This window comes from Nipponia nippon, unplaced genomic scaffold, assembly GCF_047370975.1.
Source record: "Nipponia nippon isolate SJK-2023a ecotype South Korea unplaced genomic scaffold, ASM4737097v1 scaffold_10, whole genome shotgun sequence".
In the NCBI taxonomy this organism is placed as follows: Eukaryota; Metazoa; Chordata; class Aves; order Pelecaniformes; family Threskiornithidae; genus Nipponia; species Nipponia nippon.
Window position 1 is genome coordinate 20,453,779 of NW_028262291.1, and position 12,651 is coordinate 20,466,429.

The 12,651-nt window shown below is 47.2% G+C and overlaps 2 protein-coding genes and 1 non-coding gene across 3 annotated transcripts in view; all 3 read right to left on the minus strand.

Annotated features, from left to right (window-relative positions):
• Window positions 1–1,677, minus strand: part of PNPLA2 (patatin like domain 2, triacylglycerol lipase) — a 31,520-nt gene extending 29,843 nt beyond the window's left edge. Inside the window, exon 1 of the mRNA XM_009470330.2 lies at window positions 1,276–1,677. Coding sequence (XP_009468605.1) covers window positions 1,276–1,462 — 187 coding nt within the window. The 5' untranslated portion in view covers window positions 1,463–1,677. The remainder of the gene's footprint in view (window positions 1–1,275) is intronic.
• A 5,918-nt stretch (window positions 1,678–7,595) lies between these two features.
• Window positions 7,596–12,636, minus strand: RPLP2 (ribosomal protein lateral stalk subunit P2). Its single transcript, XM_087745851.1, has 5 exons — window positions 12,493–12,636; window positions 11,812–11,935; window positions 9,940–9,988; window positions 8,146–8,244; window positions 7,596–7,717 (listed from the first exon to the last, which is right to left on the minus strand). The coding sequence occupies exons 2-5, from the start codon at window positions 11,932–11,934 to the stop codon at window positions 7,641–7,643; spliced, it is 348 nt and encodes a 115-aa protein (XP_087601977.1). The 5' UTR covers window position 11,935; window positions 12,493–12,636; the 3' UTR covers window positions 7,596–7,640.
• LOC148057109 (small nucleolar RNA SNORA52) lies at window positions 9,649–9,781 on the minus strand. The gene has a single exon (XR_015702084.1). It is a non-coding gene; the product is annotated as a small nucleolar RNA SNORA52 (small nucleolar RNA).
• Window positions 12,637–12,651: the final 15 nt, after the last annotated feature.

Genomic DNA, 12,651 nt, shown 5'->3' on the forward strand with positions numbered 1-12,651 from the left:
CTCAAAACTCTACCTGTCCCTAAAGAACAGGGAGTGCCGTGGAAAGACACCTGTGATCAAGGTGAGAGGAGTTCAGGCAGTAAACAGCTCTGGTTTCACTTGGCTCTAGGAGACGCTCATACTTCTCTGAGACTAAGTAGATATACCTGATTCTCTCACACCACATTCCCCTTTCAAGTTTAAGATACTTTTCTGCATTTGTTATTCTCAAAATACAAGCTTCCAAGTACAGACTCTAGCACATGTTTGTTGACTTTTCCCCCCCATATGTAAAACAGCTGAACTTCAAAACAGCAAAAGAACAGGAAGCATCACACACCATTCTCTTCAGCTGTTCCCCAGACATGCCCTAAATAGGGACAGACTACACTGGGTGCCTGCTTCCGAGATAACTTTTTAAGGTTTCTTCTGTAACTTGAAAACAGAGATAAGAGCTACCTAAACTGGAGATCTAGCTCTTGGAGAGGGCAAAAAAATTCCCCAGTGCCCTACACCCCCAGGAATAACCCTCTTCCAGAAATAAAGATGCTACGAAAGAATAGAGAGAGATTTCCTGGTTACTTGAAGATGCTGTTCAACTCTAACCCGTACACGCAACACACTGCTTGATGTCTCCATCTCCAGCTGCTTCGCCTCCTGTTCACAGCCACCAAGAGCCGGTGCCCACACGGCGAGCGGTCAGCTCCTCTCCTCACCAACAGCCCCACCAGACCTACATTCAAGCAACCCAACCCCAGGAACCCAGCCCTCACAAGCCCACATTACCATGGTGGGGATCAAAACCAGGACCCTGTGCTGACTTCCTACCATCAGGGGCCTTCTTGACATGTGGCACCCGTCCCCTCTGCGGACACCTGCCCTGCAGGGCACAGCAGCACCCACCCTCCATCCCATGGGGGCCAGGGGACCATTTTGGACACATGCTTCACCACCCCACGGGGCTGAGGTGCCTCTGACACCCCCTCGGACCCCAGCCTGAGGCACACAGCCACCCCACGAGGAAGCGGGGTGAGGGAATACTGAGGTAAAGGCCTTAAAAACAGAGCGCCACATGCATTTAGGAAGAACGCGGAGGAAGGCGGAGCCCTATTTCCACCCCCACCCCCGATGCTGTTGTAATTAGAAAATTAGTATCAACAACGGCAAGGAGCGAAGGAGCGCCCGGCTCCGGCAGCCGGCTGGCCTGGCTGTGACAGCGCCGGCACCTCAGGCCGGCCTCGCACCGCCCCACGGCCGCCCGCCGCGCCGATGCCTCCGCGCCCGCCCCACGCTTACCGAGGCAGGCACCGCTGACGAGGGCGGTGGCGGTGAGCGCCCCGGCTGAAGCGCCATAGACCTTCCTGGCGTTGGCGACGAGGAAGGGGGCATGTTCCTGCAGGCAGCTGGCTACCCCGATGTGGTAGACCCCCAGGAAGCCGCAGCCGGCGAAGGAGATATTCCAGGTGGAGTCCAGGGGGAACATGGCCTCCGCGCCCCGCTGAAGGCGGGGGGGGTGCGGGGGCGAAGAAGCAGCCGCGACGGGGAGGGGAAGCCGCGGGGTTCCTCTCACAGTACACCGCCCCTGGGCGGGCGGGACGGAGGACGAGAGCCGGGAGACGCTGCTACCGAAGGAAGGAGTCGCTAGCACGGCGGGGTTTGCCGCTGGGTTACCGGCGGCAGCCCCGAGCTTATATGAGGCGGCCCGGCCTTCGGGCCCGCCCTCGGCCTGCGGAGGGGCCGAGCTGAGGGGCGGTGTCGACACCGCCCCTCAGCTCGGCCCCTCCGCAGGCCCCGGCCTTGGGCGGGAAGCACCCGGCCCCTCCTTCCAACCCTTCCTCCGGTGAACCCCCTCTCTCAGCCCGGGGAGGCCGGACCCCCTGGGCATTGCGGTTATTCGCCGCCTGTTGAACCGCGGCAGCCATAGCAGCGCCTCCTTGAAGCGGCAGAGGCTAAGCCAGTTCCTTCGAGGAGGAGGGGGAAAGGAGAGGATTACGGCTCCTCACAGCACCCCAAGCCTTGCCGTGTACCAGGGTAGCAGCCTGTCTCCCCCCCAAAAAAACATGCTGTTTCTTGGAGGCCTCTGCCCCAAGTTCTTGGAGTTTCCTGCAGGTACAGTCCTTTGGTTTTGGGGAGATGGACAAGAAACACGAGAGGAAGGGAAAAGCTTTCCCGTTTCATAAAAAGCTGAGGAGCCAGAGGGAGGCAAGGCTCAGCACAGCTACAGCACAAGAACAGAGAGAAAGGCAACCTCTCTGTCTTAACAGCTTTCTCTGCCTCTAAACTCACCAAAACATACACAGTTACTTAGCTTTGCTAACTTTCTCTTCACAGTTTTCTCTACGTGCCTCTGAGCTCACCAGAACTCTTACCTTTGGTCAGTAATTTTCAGCAGTGCTCCTGCACAAGCTCTTGGTGCAGAGAAGCCCATGGCGTATCAGCTCGCCACAGAGCAGCACTGGGTGAGAGGCCAGTGCTATTAGGAGATCAAAATAGATTTCCGAAGCTGGAAAGATCCCCTTGTCATAAACAATACAGACTACAGTCATTCACACAATTAGATAAGTGTGAACGTTTACAGGGATATCAAAAGGATCAGCATAGCAAGAGAAGCAGCTGCTCAACTCAAAGCAAGGAAGCAAGATCAGCACCAGGGAGGTTTGGGGGTACAGAACAAAAAGCATAAGTAGTTTTTTAATAGAATCAACATGGGGCAAAATCACTTTCTACCAAAGTTTAAAAAAAAATACTTAATTCATCTTGGCATAGATCTATTTACATATAATTTTCTTACAACTGGTCAGAAGTTTCTCATTTGGGGCACTGTTATACCTATACTTAACAGCTCTCGGACTAGGCAAAGCTAGCCCTTCCTCCCCACAGGAATTTCACCAATTCTGCTAGTGGAGGTCATCCAAGTAGCCCCTCTCCTGTTGCTCCCACTCCAAATGTCCTTCCAAAGGATAAAAGGGAGGCTGGTACCCTCCCCATAGAGGGGCCATCCAGGCTGTAAGAACAGCTGTCTACTGCCTCAGTCTGCTGCCTCACAGTCAGCTGGCTGAAGCAACCAAACTCAGCAGGTAACCTTTGTGCAAATCCAATACTTGAGCTCAAGTTAGGCCTCGTACTCCAGCCTCTACAGACAGAGTACTTTATCATTAAATGTTTGTGCTTTCCTTCCATCAGATGGGCAGGAGTCCAGCCTTATCTTCCTTCTGGGCCCTACCCTGGAGCCCACCAGCTCACCCAGCTGCCAGGAGGTACCCTTGATACGTATTAGCTCCATCCTGGAGCAGCTAAAGAATTAACTCCACTTATCTGAAGTCCTCTGTTTATGCCCTGTACCTACCCTTCTTTCTCATCTTATACCTCTACTCGCTTTTGTCCTCTCTTGCATTTGGTGTGGTTACATAACCCTTGTCAGCCCTCATCTCCTCCACCTGAAGAGGTGAGCACTGGCACACCTGAGCCTTGACCCTCTTAAAAAGGCCCTTAACACCAAGACAATCACAGTGCTTTCACCCCATGCTTCTGGTGATGTGGAAAGGTATTTCCATGTAGCCAAACCCAAAAAAACATTGTGTCTTGCATTTTCCAGAACAGGGATTGTGCTGCAGAAGAACAATGGGCTGTGACTTTAGCGAAATCTGTGGCAAAACTGAATACTGAACCTTGTTTGCCAATACCTCCCTAACACTTGTAACCACAAGAACAGCTTCGTTCTCAAGCCAACGCTGCTTCCTCTTTTTTCAGCATTTCACAAACCTTAAGGTTCCTACTATGTCTGGAAAATAGAAACAATGCTGTGACAATGCTGGGGTTAGTTTCGCTTGATTTCTCAACAGCCATCTCATGCTGAGTTGTTTACACCACTCTGCCTTGGCCCTCAAGGTTACCTGTTTGAGGAGGTGAATGCTGCCCTGTTGAAACAGGTTAATGAAATAAACCATGCGAACAGTTATCTCCTGTGGAGTGCTGCCTGGGTACTGGCACTAGCAGGCTGGCAAATAACTGTGTTTTTCTCAAAAATAAATTATCCCCCAAAACTAATCTTTTTCTCCTCAATAAGAAAGTACTTCCATAATCCTGCAGTTGCTCGTAATCCTGCAATAAGCCAGGTCAGCAGGATTTACATGGCAGCTTTTTGTGTGTATCAAGCTCCTGTCAGAACAATGCGAGTTCACTTGTGCCCTTACATGGGATGCCACTGAGACAGCTTCTCGTGCACTCTCTCTTTGTTGCATTTGTTTTCTAGTCTAATGAATGGTGAGCAGTTAGTACATATGAGATAATAACGTGCAAGCAAACAATCTGTTTATTTTTTTAGGTAAGACCTTTGTTGTTAGCGGCCAACGGGAATTAATTTTAAAGGGAAGCTGACAGGCAGTCTGTTACACTGTTTTCTTCAGCGTGTTACTTTAGTATTGTTGCTTGTAGTCAGCAAGACTGGGGCACTGGTCATGAAGCCCAACTCGACTGCTGTTAACATCGCTGGAAAGCCTGACTTTGATGTCTTTTTCTTATCTGTGATGTTTGTGTATATTGAACAATCCCATGGCAAACACTTGGGACTTGCTTCATAGGAGCATCTCCCGAGGCAATGGAGCAGTCCCCTTGTCCTCCTCTCTTGGGACTGAATTTTCCTTCTGGGAAAGCTACCGCAGATATCTCTGCCCTACGTAAGTCAGACCTACTGAGTTCAGCAGGGCTGCTTGCACGTACCAGCTTGCAAAACTGGGCCTTAGTAGTAAGAGTGAAGCCAGTCAATTTAACAGCGGCCCCAGGGAGCTATTGCTTATTGCTTTCCAGTAGTGTCCAGGACGTTCTCCCTGCTTTCCAAGTAGTGAAGATGTCATGTCACTTTCCCTGCCCCATGGTGTTTGTAAGGAATGATTTTCAGTCAGAGCTGATTTGAGATGGCGCAGCATTTGTGTCCCAGTGAGGAAAGCTCACGTTTCAATGTCAGGCCTGTGACTAAATCACTCTCCCCTACCATCAATTTAGTAATCATCAGTTACCAGTGTAATCTCCAGGCACAAGGCTATCCTTTCCTTTCCCTTCAATGCTTTTGATCCTTTCTTTATGAAGAAGTCAGGAAAAATCCGTTCTAGCTAAAATTGATTCTGCAAGGGGACCGACTAGGCCACCACTCCAAGTATTTGCAGGCAGTAGTTTTCTCCGAGAGCATCGTGGAATACAACGCATCCACCCCACCACTACCCTTGCCTTTGGAAATCATTGCTAGGTCCGAAAAAGCATCAGTGACACTTGAAAATTCAGAAGAGTGTCCGCAGAGCAGGAGCAGGGATCCTAACTCCTTCACAGCTGAAGCTCATTGAGAATGGCAGAACTCCCATCCAGAGCACCAAACAAGTCTGCAACAGACTTCCAGGCACATCACCGCTCGTGTACAAAGCCGTCAGGTGACAAATGCCCCGTAAATAGGTCCAGGGGAAGAAAGCTTAAAATGCTTTGATTTTGCATTCAGAAGAAATGTTTGCCATGCAGACGTTTTAGCAAATTCTGTAAAATCTGTGTGAAATCTTGGAGTAGACCTGTCCATTGACCTTCACAAGGAATACCTACAGGGCGGTTATGTAAAATACATTGGCTCCCTGTGGCAGTGTAACAAATGCTGTATTTTCAGTGCTTTCTCCAAAAGCTGCCCCCAAAAGTTTCTTCTCTAACCGTTTACCAAATGACCTGTCCTTCTCTTTCTCAAAGCAGATTGAGTCAAAGTTTTCACCAAAATGATGCACTTTCAGGAAAGAACTTAAAGGTGATAAGACGACACCCAGCACAGGATCAGGTCCATAACTCAAGGTTTAACAGGTCATAGGGAGAAGACAGAGAAAAATAGGGGGAAGAAACAAGTTAGTCCAGATGTAGCTCTAGTCCTCCCCTCACCACAGTAGCCAGCGGCTGGAACCACAGGTTTCAGTCTCATCCCACAGGCCTGGGCACAGCAAAACTCACGGAACAGCTCAGTGCCACTGAACCAAATTCCTTTGTGCATGGAAAAACCCTGCTGAGTGGTGTGACAGAGCCCTTATTTCCTGTGAAAACACTGACTTTGCTTCTGCAGCGGCCAAGCAAGGCAATATTGCAGGGTGTATGGGGGGTTACTTCTCAGTAAAACCACATCCAAGAACCACTCTTTTTCAGTGATCTGAAACAGAGAAATCAGCAAGGAAATAAATACAGGTATACCTGCACCCCTTCCAGTGCCAAACCACAGCTGTTACGAGTCTGACAGAGAAGCAGAGGGAACACGAGCGGTTTTCATTACTCTACCACAAAGATCACCATGCTAGGACTTAAGAGACAAAGTAGATGAAAGGTATTGGCACTCTTACCTCCTGTAACTCTGTCTTGCAGCTGGCACAGAAGGGCAGCAAGTTGCATAAATCACAGCCATTTTGTGGTCTGACGATCTAACTTTGAACTGCCTTCTCCCTTGGCTGCTGTGAAGTAATGGGCATTTTCTCTCAGTACACCACAGGGAAGTAAGTTTTTCCTACTTGGATTTCACCCATCTCTTCTCTCAGAAGTACTTGCCGTGCTTTGTCCCATGACTCATAACCAACATAGCTGTATCAGCTACTGCCTTCCCCCCCCCCCCCCCCAAACAATTATGTTAGAAAAGCTTCACAGTACAGACTGCTCCAGACACCTCTTTTTGACAGTACCTGCAGAGACTTGGCATGGGAAGATCATCCCATGTGATCACATGTGCTACTTGTGCTACTCTACCTACTTACGGTGACAGCCAAAGACCACTGTAGAGGTCAGGGTAAGTTGCCTGCCAAAACCATCTCCTAGCAGAAGACACTTCATAAAAGCAAAATTTACTGTCCTCCCAAGCTAACGTGTTCCTCTGGGCACACCAGAGGTCAGTTTCAGTTCTCCAAAAATCTCTTCATAAAATAGTTTCTTTTTGTTCAGATCAAGGTGATTCATATCACAATAGTTCAGCTGCCCCTGGAACAGCCATTCAGTATGAAGAGCACCTTTGCATTGATCTCAGCGTCCCATGAAGAGCAGGATGCGGCATTTTTGTTGGTTACAGATTCTATGTTAAGCATACGGATGTAACAAGAAATCCAAGCACAGTCAAGCATTTTATTGGTGTTGTCCCTAGATCCTAGAAATCTGCCACAGTGATGAAATCTGTACTTTTAGATATTTACAAAAACTAATTACTATAACTAGCTCTGAAATGATGTTTCTGGACCAATTCAGACCTGCTGTCCATTCAGTTTCACATTTTGGAATTGATTAAACAGATCCTGAAAAATAAAGTCCTTTCATTGCTGAATACATGGGACTCTTTCCTGAGTAACTGGGATGGCAAAATAGTGTGGAGGAGAACTTCAAGTTAATATTAGGTAGATTCAGCTTCCACATACTGTTTAAGAAACAAGAGTGTCAAAACAAGCATCCAGGTTCACACATTAGCCTTTTCCTAAGTACTTTAAGAGAGATGAATCCCATGGCTTATCATAAAATTCACATACCTGTTTCAGATAGAGATAAAAGTCAAAGCTTTGTCAGAGCTATTTTAAGAACAGTTGTCTGAATCCAATAGCACTTGTATGGTTATAATAATAAACTCAAAAAACATTTTAAACAAAGAATTTTAATAATTTCTCTATAACAAATAATTAATCAAATAGGCCGAATCCCATGTCATCGTCAGATTCTTCAGATTCCTCCTTCTTCTCTTCTTTCTTCTCCTCAGCTGAAGGAAAAAAAAAAAAAAAAGACCAAGCCAATGGTCAGTATTTACATTTTTTGCACCACAGATTTTCAAGATACACATTTTGGTGTTCGCAGCTTCTGTATCATTGGTATTTCAGCCTCCATGGTTCATCTCATTCCCTTTCGATAGCCAAATACAAACACCGAGGGGACAGACACTTCTACTGAAGGGATGTGCTTTACACAGTGAAGTCTGTCTGATTCTCAGTTCTAAGCCAGACCAATCTTAAGGTGGATAAAGAGCAAATGCTTCTGATTGCCCAAAGGAAAAGCAACTGTTCAGTTTACACTTCAGTCACATAGTGAACTGCCAATGTGGAAAAGCCTTGAAATTTGGACTCAATTGTTAAGATTTTAACAGAGAAAAACGGAGCTGCCCTGTAACAACGCCTCTCTGTGCATACTCACCGGCAGCAGGGGCAGCAGCTGCAGCAGGAGCAGCAGAGCCCCCTCCAGCAGAGACTGCCACAGCTCCCCCGGCCGGCATGCTGGCTAGTTTTCCATTACCTGAGTGGGACAGAAGAGAAAGTATTTAAATGCTCATCACAAGCACAGAGGTAAAGTGAGAAGGAAGAGAAATGAGAGTGCAGAAAAAACAGATACTATGTCTCATGGACTGAACCTGTCACGATGAGCGGAAAGGAACAAGAGGCTGCACCCATGATAAGAAAGTATAAACTATTCTGTGAAAAAAACCTCAAGAGTTTAAGATTCACAAAGGCTTATCCTGAGACACTGACAGCACGTTAATAGTGAGTTTTCTTCTGTACACAAAGTTCCCTATCTTTTTTCCAGAACTGAAATATAAAAATAGTGGCAAACATCTAATTTTACACATACAGAAAAACTGTATGTTTTCTGAATACAGTGTAATAGCCCAGAAATTCATAATTTCAATATACCTAAAAAATAACATGTAGGCAGCACTGGCTTCCCCCCCCCTCTTTTTTTTTAACAGTATAGAGAACTGTGAGGGAATGAGTGGATCACACTGACAGGAGAAAAGGGGGGGGGGAGAAGATGTATTTATGGCAAAGAGTACAGTATTTTAAACAAATTCTCCAGCACCCTAGGAATCCCACTGCATCGCCTTTCATATTAGGTCTTCTGGTTTATGCTCATCTTTGGAAAGCTAGCTAGTTCTCTGGCATCTGCCTTTCACATACCAAGGCTCCCTTGGCATTCAGAGGTCGCGTACACAGTATGTTTCCCTGTATTCCAATTTCTAGGAATCAGTTTCTAAATAATTCCCTGTTACTTCAAGCTCTAATAAACTAGCCAAGTAAACAAACATGTTTCATATGCATGTCAGTATGTTCTAGGAAACAATTTGTTTAAAGGAAAAGTATTACAGAAAGAGATAGCGTAAGTGTGTTGTAAGCGCATGCATAATGACTCACTTAGGCCTTCAGACCACACGGATAGAAATGTCCAGTTACTCTTTATAACAGCAAGGCCAGGCAAAGTCCTGGCAACCTTTAAGCAAATATATGCCTAAAAGTTCCCTTGTGCCAACGCAGTTGCAAAAAAAATAGAAATTAATTAATCGGAAATCTTTGCACTACCTCAGCTCTGCTTTATTTCAGCCTTATGACCCAGTCAATTAATGTTAAAAGTTCCAGCTTCTGTAAGAGCCAGCAGGTAAGAGCACAAGCTTCTACAGAAGTCAGCACTCAGGGTCCTGTCTTAGGGAAAAGGAAATGCCAGACTTGGGGAGCTCTAGAAGAGATGTGTATAGAGAGGCTGGTATTAATCGCAGAGGGTGTAACTGTACCCTTCATGTGAATTGACACTTATCTACATTTAACAGCCTGTTCTTCCTGTTTTACATAATTGGTGCATACAAGTGGGTAAATGCAAAGAAAAAATCTCCCAGAGAACTTGAAGGACAGCTCATTCTTCCTCCGATCAACATGTCCAGAAAACTACATCATGAGCAAACTACCAGTAAGCTCATACATGCTTAAGTTTTCCAGTTTAGTGTGGTCCACAAGCGAAGCCCAGCAGGTACTGGCACCAACCTGCAGGGAATTAGAATGGACCTGGATTTCAGTCATTTCAGCTGAGATCCAGCATGGAAGTCCTCAACCGCAAAGGTAAACTGACGAACAACCAGGGAGTTGGCAGCAATTCTACGCTCTCAGGTCTAAGTTAGCAAAGTAGTAGAGGCAGTTATCTGTGACACTCAGAGACTGTACTTACCCTGAGCAATGACATCCTCAATGTTTTTTCCATTCAGCTCACTAATAACCTGTGGAAATTAAGTTTTGAATGTTAATAGTTTCACAACAGCATGAGTATAAGCTACATTTAAAAAAGTACTGATTAATCATCATGTGCATTGCCTCCATCCTGCTGCTTGTACAGCCCCAACATTCCTTATTTCTCAGTGGAAGGAACAGGGCATTGAAATGAAAATTTCAGCTAAGTCTTTCATGCTTTTCTGTGAAAGCTTTTTAATGAAATCTGTCATGATAAATTCATAATTAATCTAAAGACTGTGCAGAAAGAAGGATACACAGATATTGTGGAGCCAATCAGGAAACCCCACTAACGGTCTGTCAGTCACTGAGCAACTGTTAACATATCTTGCTTAATACCCGCTGGGAGGCCCTGAAGCACTGGACCCCAGACCAAAAGCCACAGGGTCCTGTTCCTAGCGCTACCAAATGTCACAGCCAAGCCGGCTATTGTATCCTTGCACTGGAACAGAGAGTCCCAACTTCAATTTTACTACCATTGTTGTATAACCAGGGATGAGGAAAGCAAAACACCAGAACAAAAACTGGTAAAGCAAGCAAGCACTTTAAAAAAACAAGCAAACAAAACCCAAAAGAGAATGCCACAGACCCTACTGGTGAGTCCCTGCTACCAGGAGTCAGTGCTGAACACTGCAGAATCGCCAAAGGACTTTAACTAAGAGTTTTTCAACAGGCACCGCCTGCTTACACAGAGTGTGAGATCTGTGAAATGCCGTGCCTGTGTGCTTCCTTCATCTGGAAAGAACGTGTTTTTAAGACTTCACTAGATTTACACTGGTCTAAGATACAGCCAATGCAAATAAAAAAGGGTTAATTAATCATGACCAAAACAAATTCCAGAGAAGCTTTCTGAATACTGGAGGATCAGAGAAAACAACTACTTTATGAAAGTATTAAACAAACGTGAACAATCCAACGCTGAAAGACCTGGCATTTAAACAGAAGCACCACGAGTTCATACCAACATCCCAAACCATAAGGATGCTGTCAGCTCAGTCAACTCATGGTTTGGTTGGGCCAATGGTAAAACACGGTCTCCAGCTGCGAAAGTAACTTGGTGGGTTTTTTTTCATTCCACCTCTCTGGAAACACTCAGCATACAAGTATAGGCCAGGTGATAAGACCATTTTCTTTTGCTTTTTTTCTTCCCCATGGACATTTATTTTTAAGTCCACAAGGCTGAAAGTCTATTATATCACAAGAAACACTCTAATTAAGATACTCTCTTCTTAAAAAGCCTGTTTTTCAACACAACCATTTCAGCATTAATTTCCAAAATCTTCCTACATATTATTATTGAATACCTTTAATGTCCACGTTATAATTTGCCTGTGTTTCTTGGTGACAGAACAAATGCTTCTTTGCAGTACACTAAATAAGAATTTATTACTGAAAACCAGGCCTTCAGGTGTTAACTTTGAATCAATACTAACCAAAAGCCAAAATTAAATATTAAGCACAAACTATACATTACGTCAGAACAGAACGTATTTTCAGTACATATTAATCTGTAGCCACCATCCCATTGAAAATTATTAGATTGATCAGCCAGAAGTCAGCAACAACTGACAGAGATCTTTGTGGAGGACAGGTGTTAAATAAGAAAGCCAGGCTTCTACAAAAATGTTGTAAAAACAGTTCTGATTGGCTAAGCAGTGAATTTAGCAATCGCACATATAACATCAGCGAACATCTGAACAAAATAAGCTAGATTAACAGCAAGGCAGCTGAAGAAACACTGAAGCCAAGGAAACAGCTCCAATGTCTGATACTGGCTGGAACACGACCATCTGGAATTAAGAGGCAACGCCACCTTGTTCATGCGTTCATCGTCCGTCTCAATGCCAACGCTGTCGAGGATCTTTTTCAAGTCCTTTGACGTGGGAGACTCGTTGCCACCGAGGACCGCTAGAAGGTAAGCTGCGACGTAACGCATCCTGGAAAACAAGAGAACTGGGCCTTCAGCGCTAACGATCTAATTACACGTTCGCAGGAAGTTTATCTTCTCGCTGTGGAAGCAAACCTCGCCCTGCTGGCTGCAACTGTTTTGCTCTACTTTTAAATGCAAGCCCACGACACGCGAGGCCGCGTACCGGCCTCCTGCCAGCACGGGGCCCCACACACGGCAGCCCATCAAACACCGCGAAGCCGCAGCGGCTCCCGCCCTGCGCCGGGCTCCGGGGCGCTGCGGCCCGAAGGCCTCAGCAGCCGGCCCGGCCCAACACCGCCGGCACCGCACGCCTCTCCCGGACGAAAGCGGCACCACGGCCTCCCGAACACCTGCTCGCCCCCGGACGCCATCCCCGCCCCGGCTCCCCGCGCCGTTCGCCTCAGCCTGTCCCGGCCCAGGCCGGGAGAGCACATGGCCGCCATTTCCCCCCCCCCTCGCCCCCCGACGTGGTCTCGCCCCAGCCCCGGCGGCGGCGGGCGGGAGCGGGTGCACCGGGAAGCACCGTTCCCGCGGGGCGGGGGGAAGGGGCCGCCGCGCGCTTACTTGGGCGGAGGCGGCGGGGCGGGAGACAGGCCCGGGACGTGCGCTCGCGATGGCAGCCGGGCGGCGAAAGGGAAGGGAAGGGGCGGCGCCTCGACAACGCCTTCTTCCCGTCACGCCTCAACAACGCGGGCTGCCATTGGGCCAGGCTGGCGGGGAGCG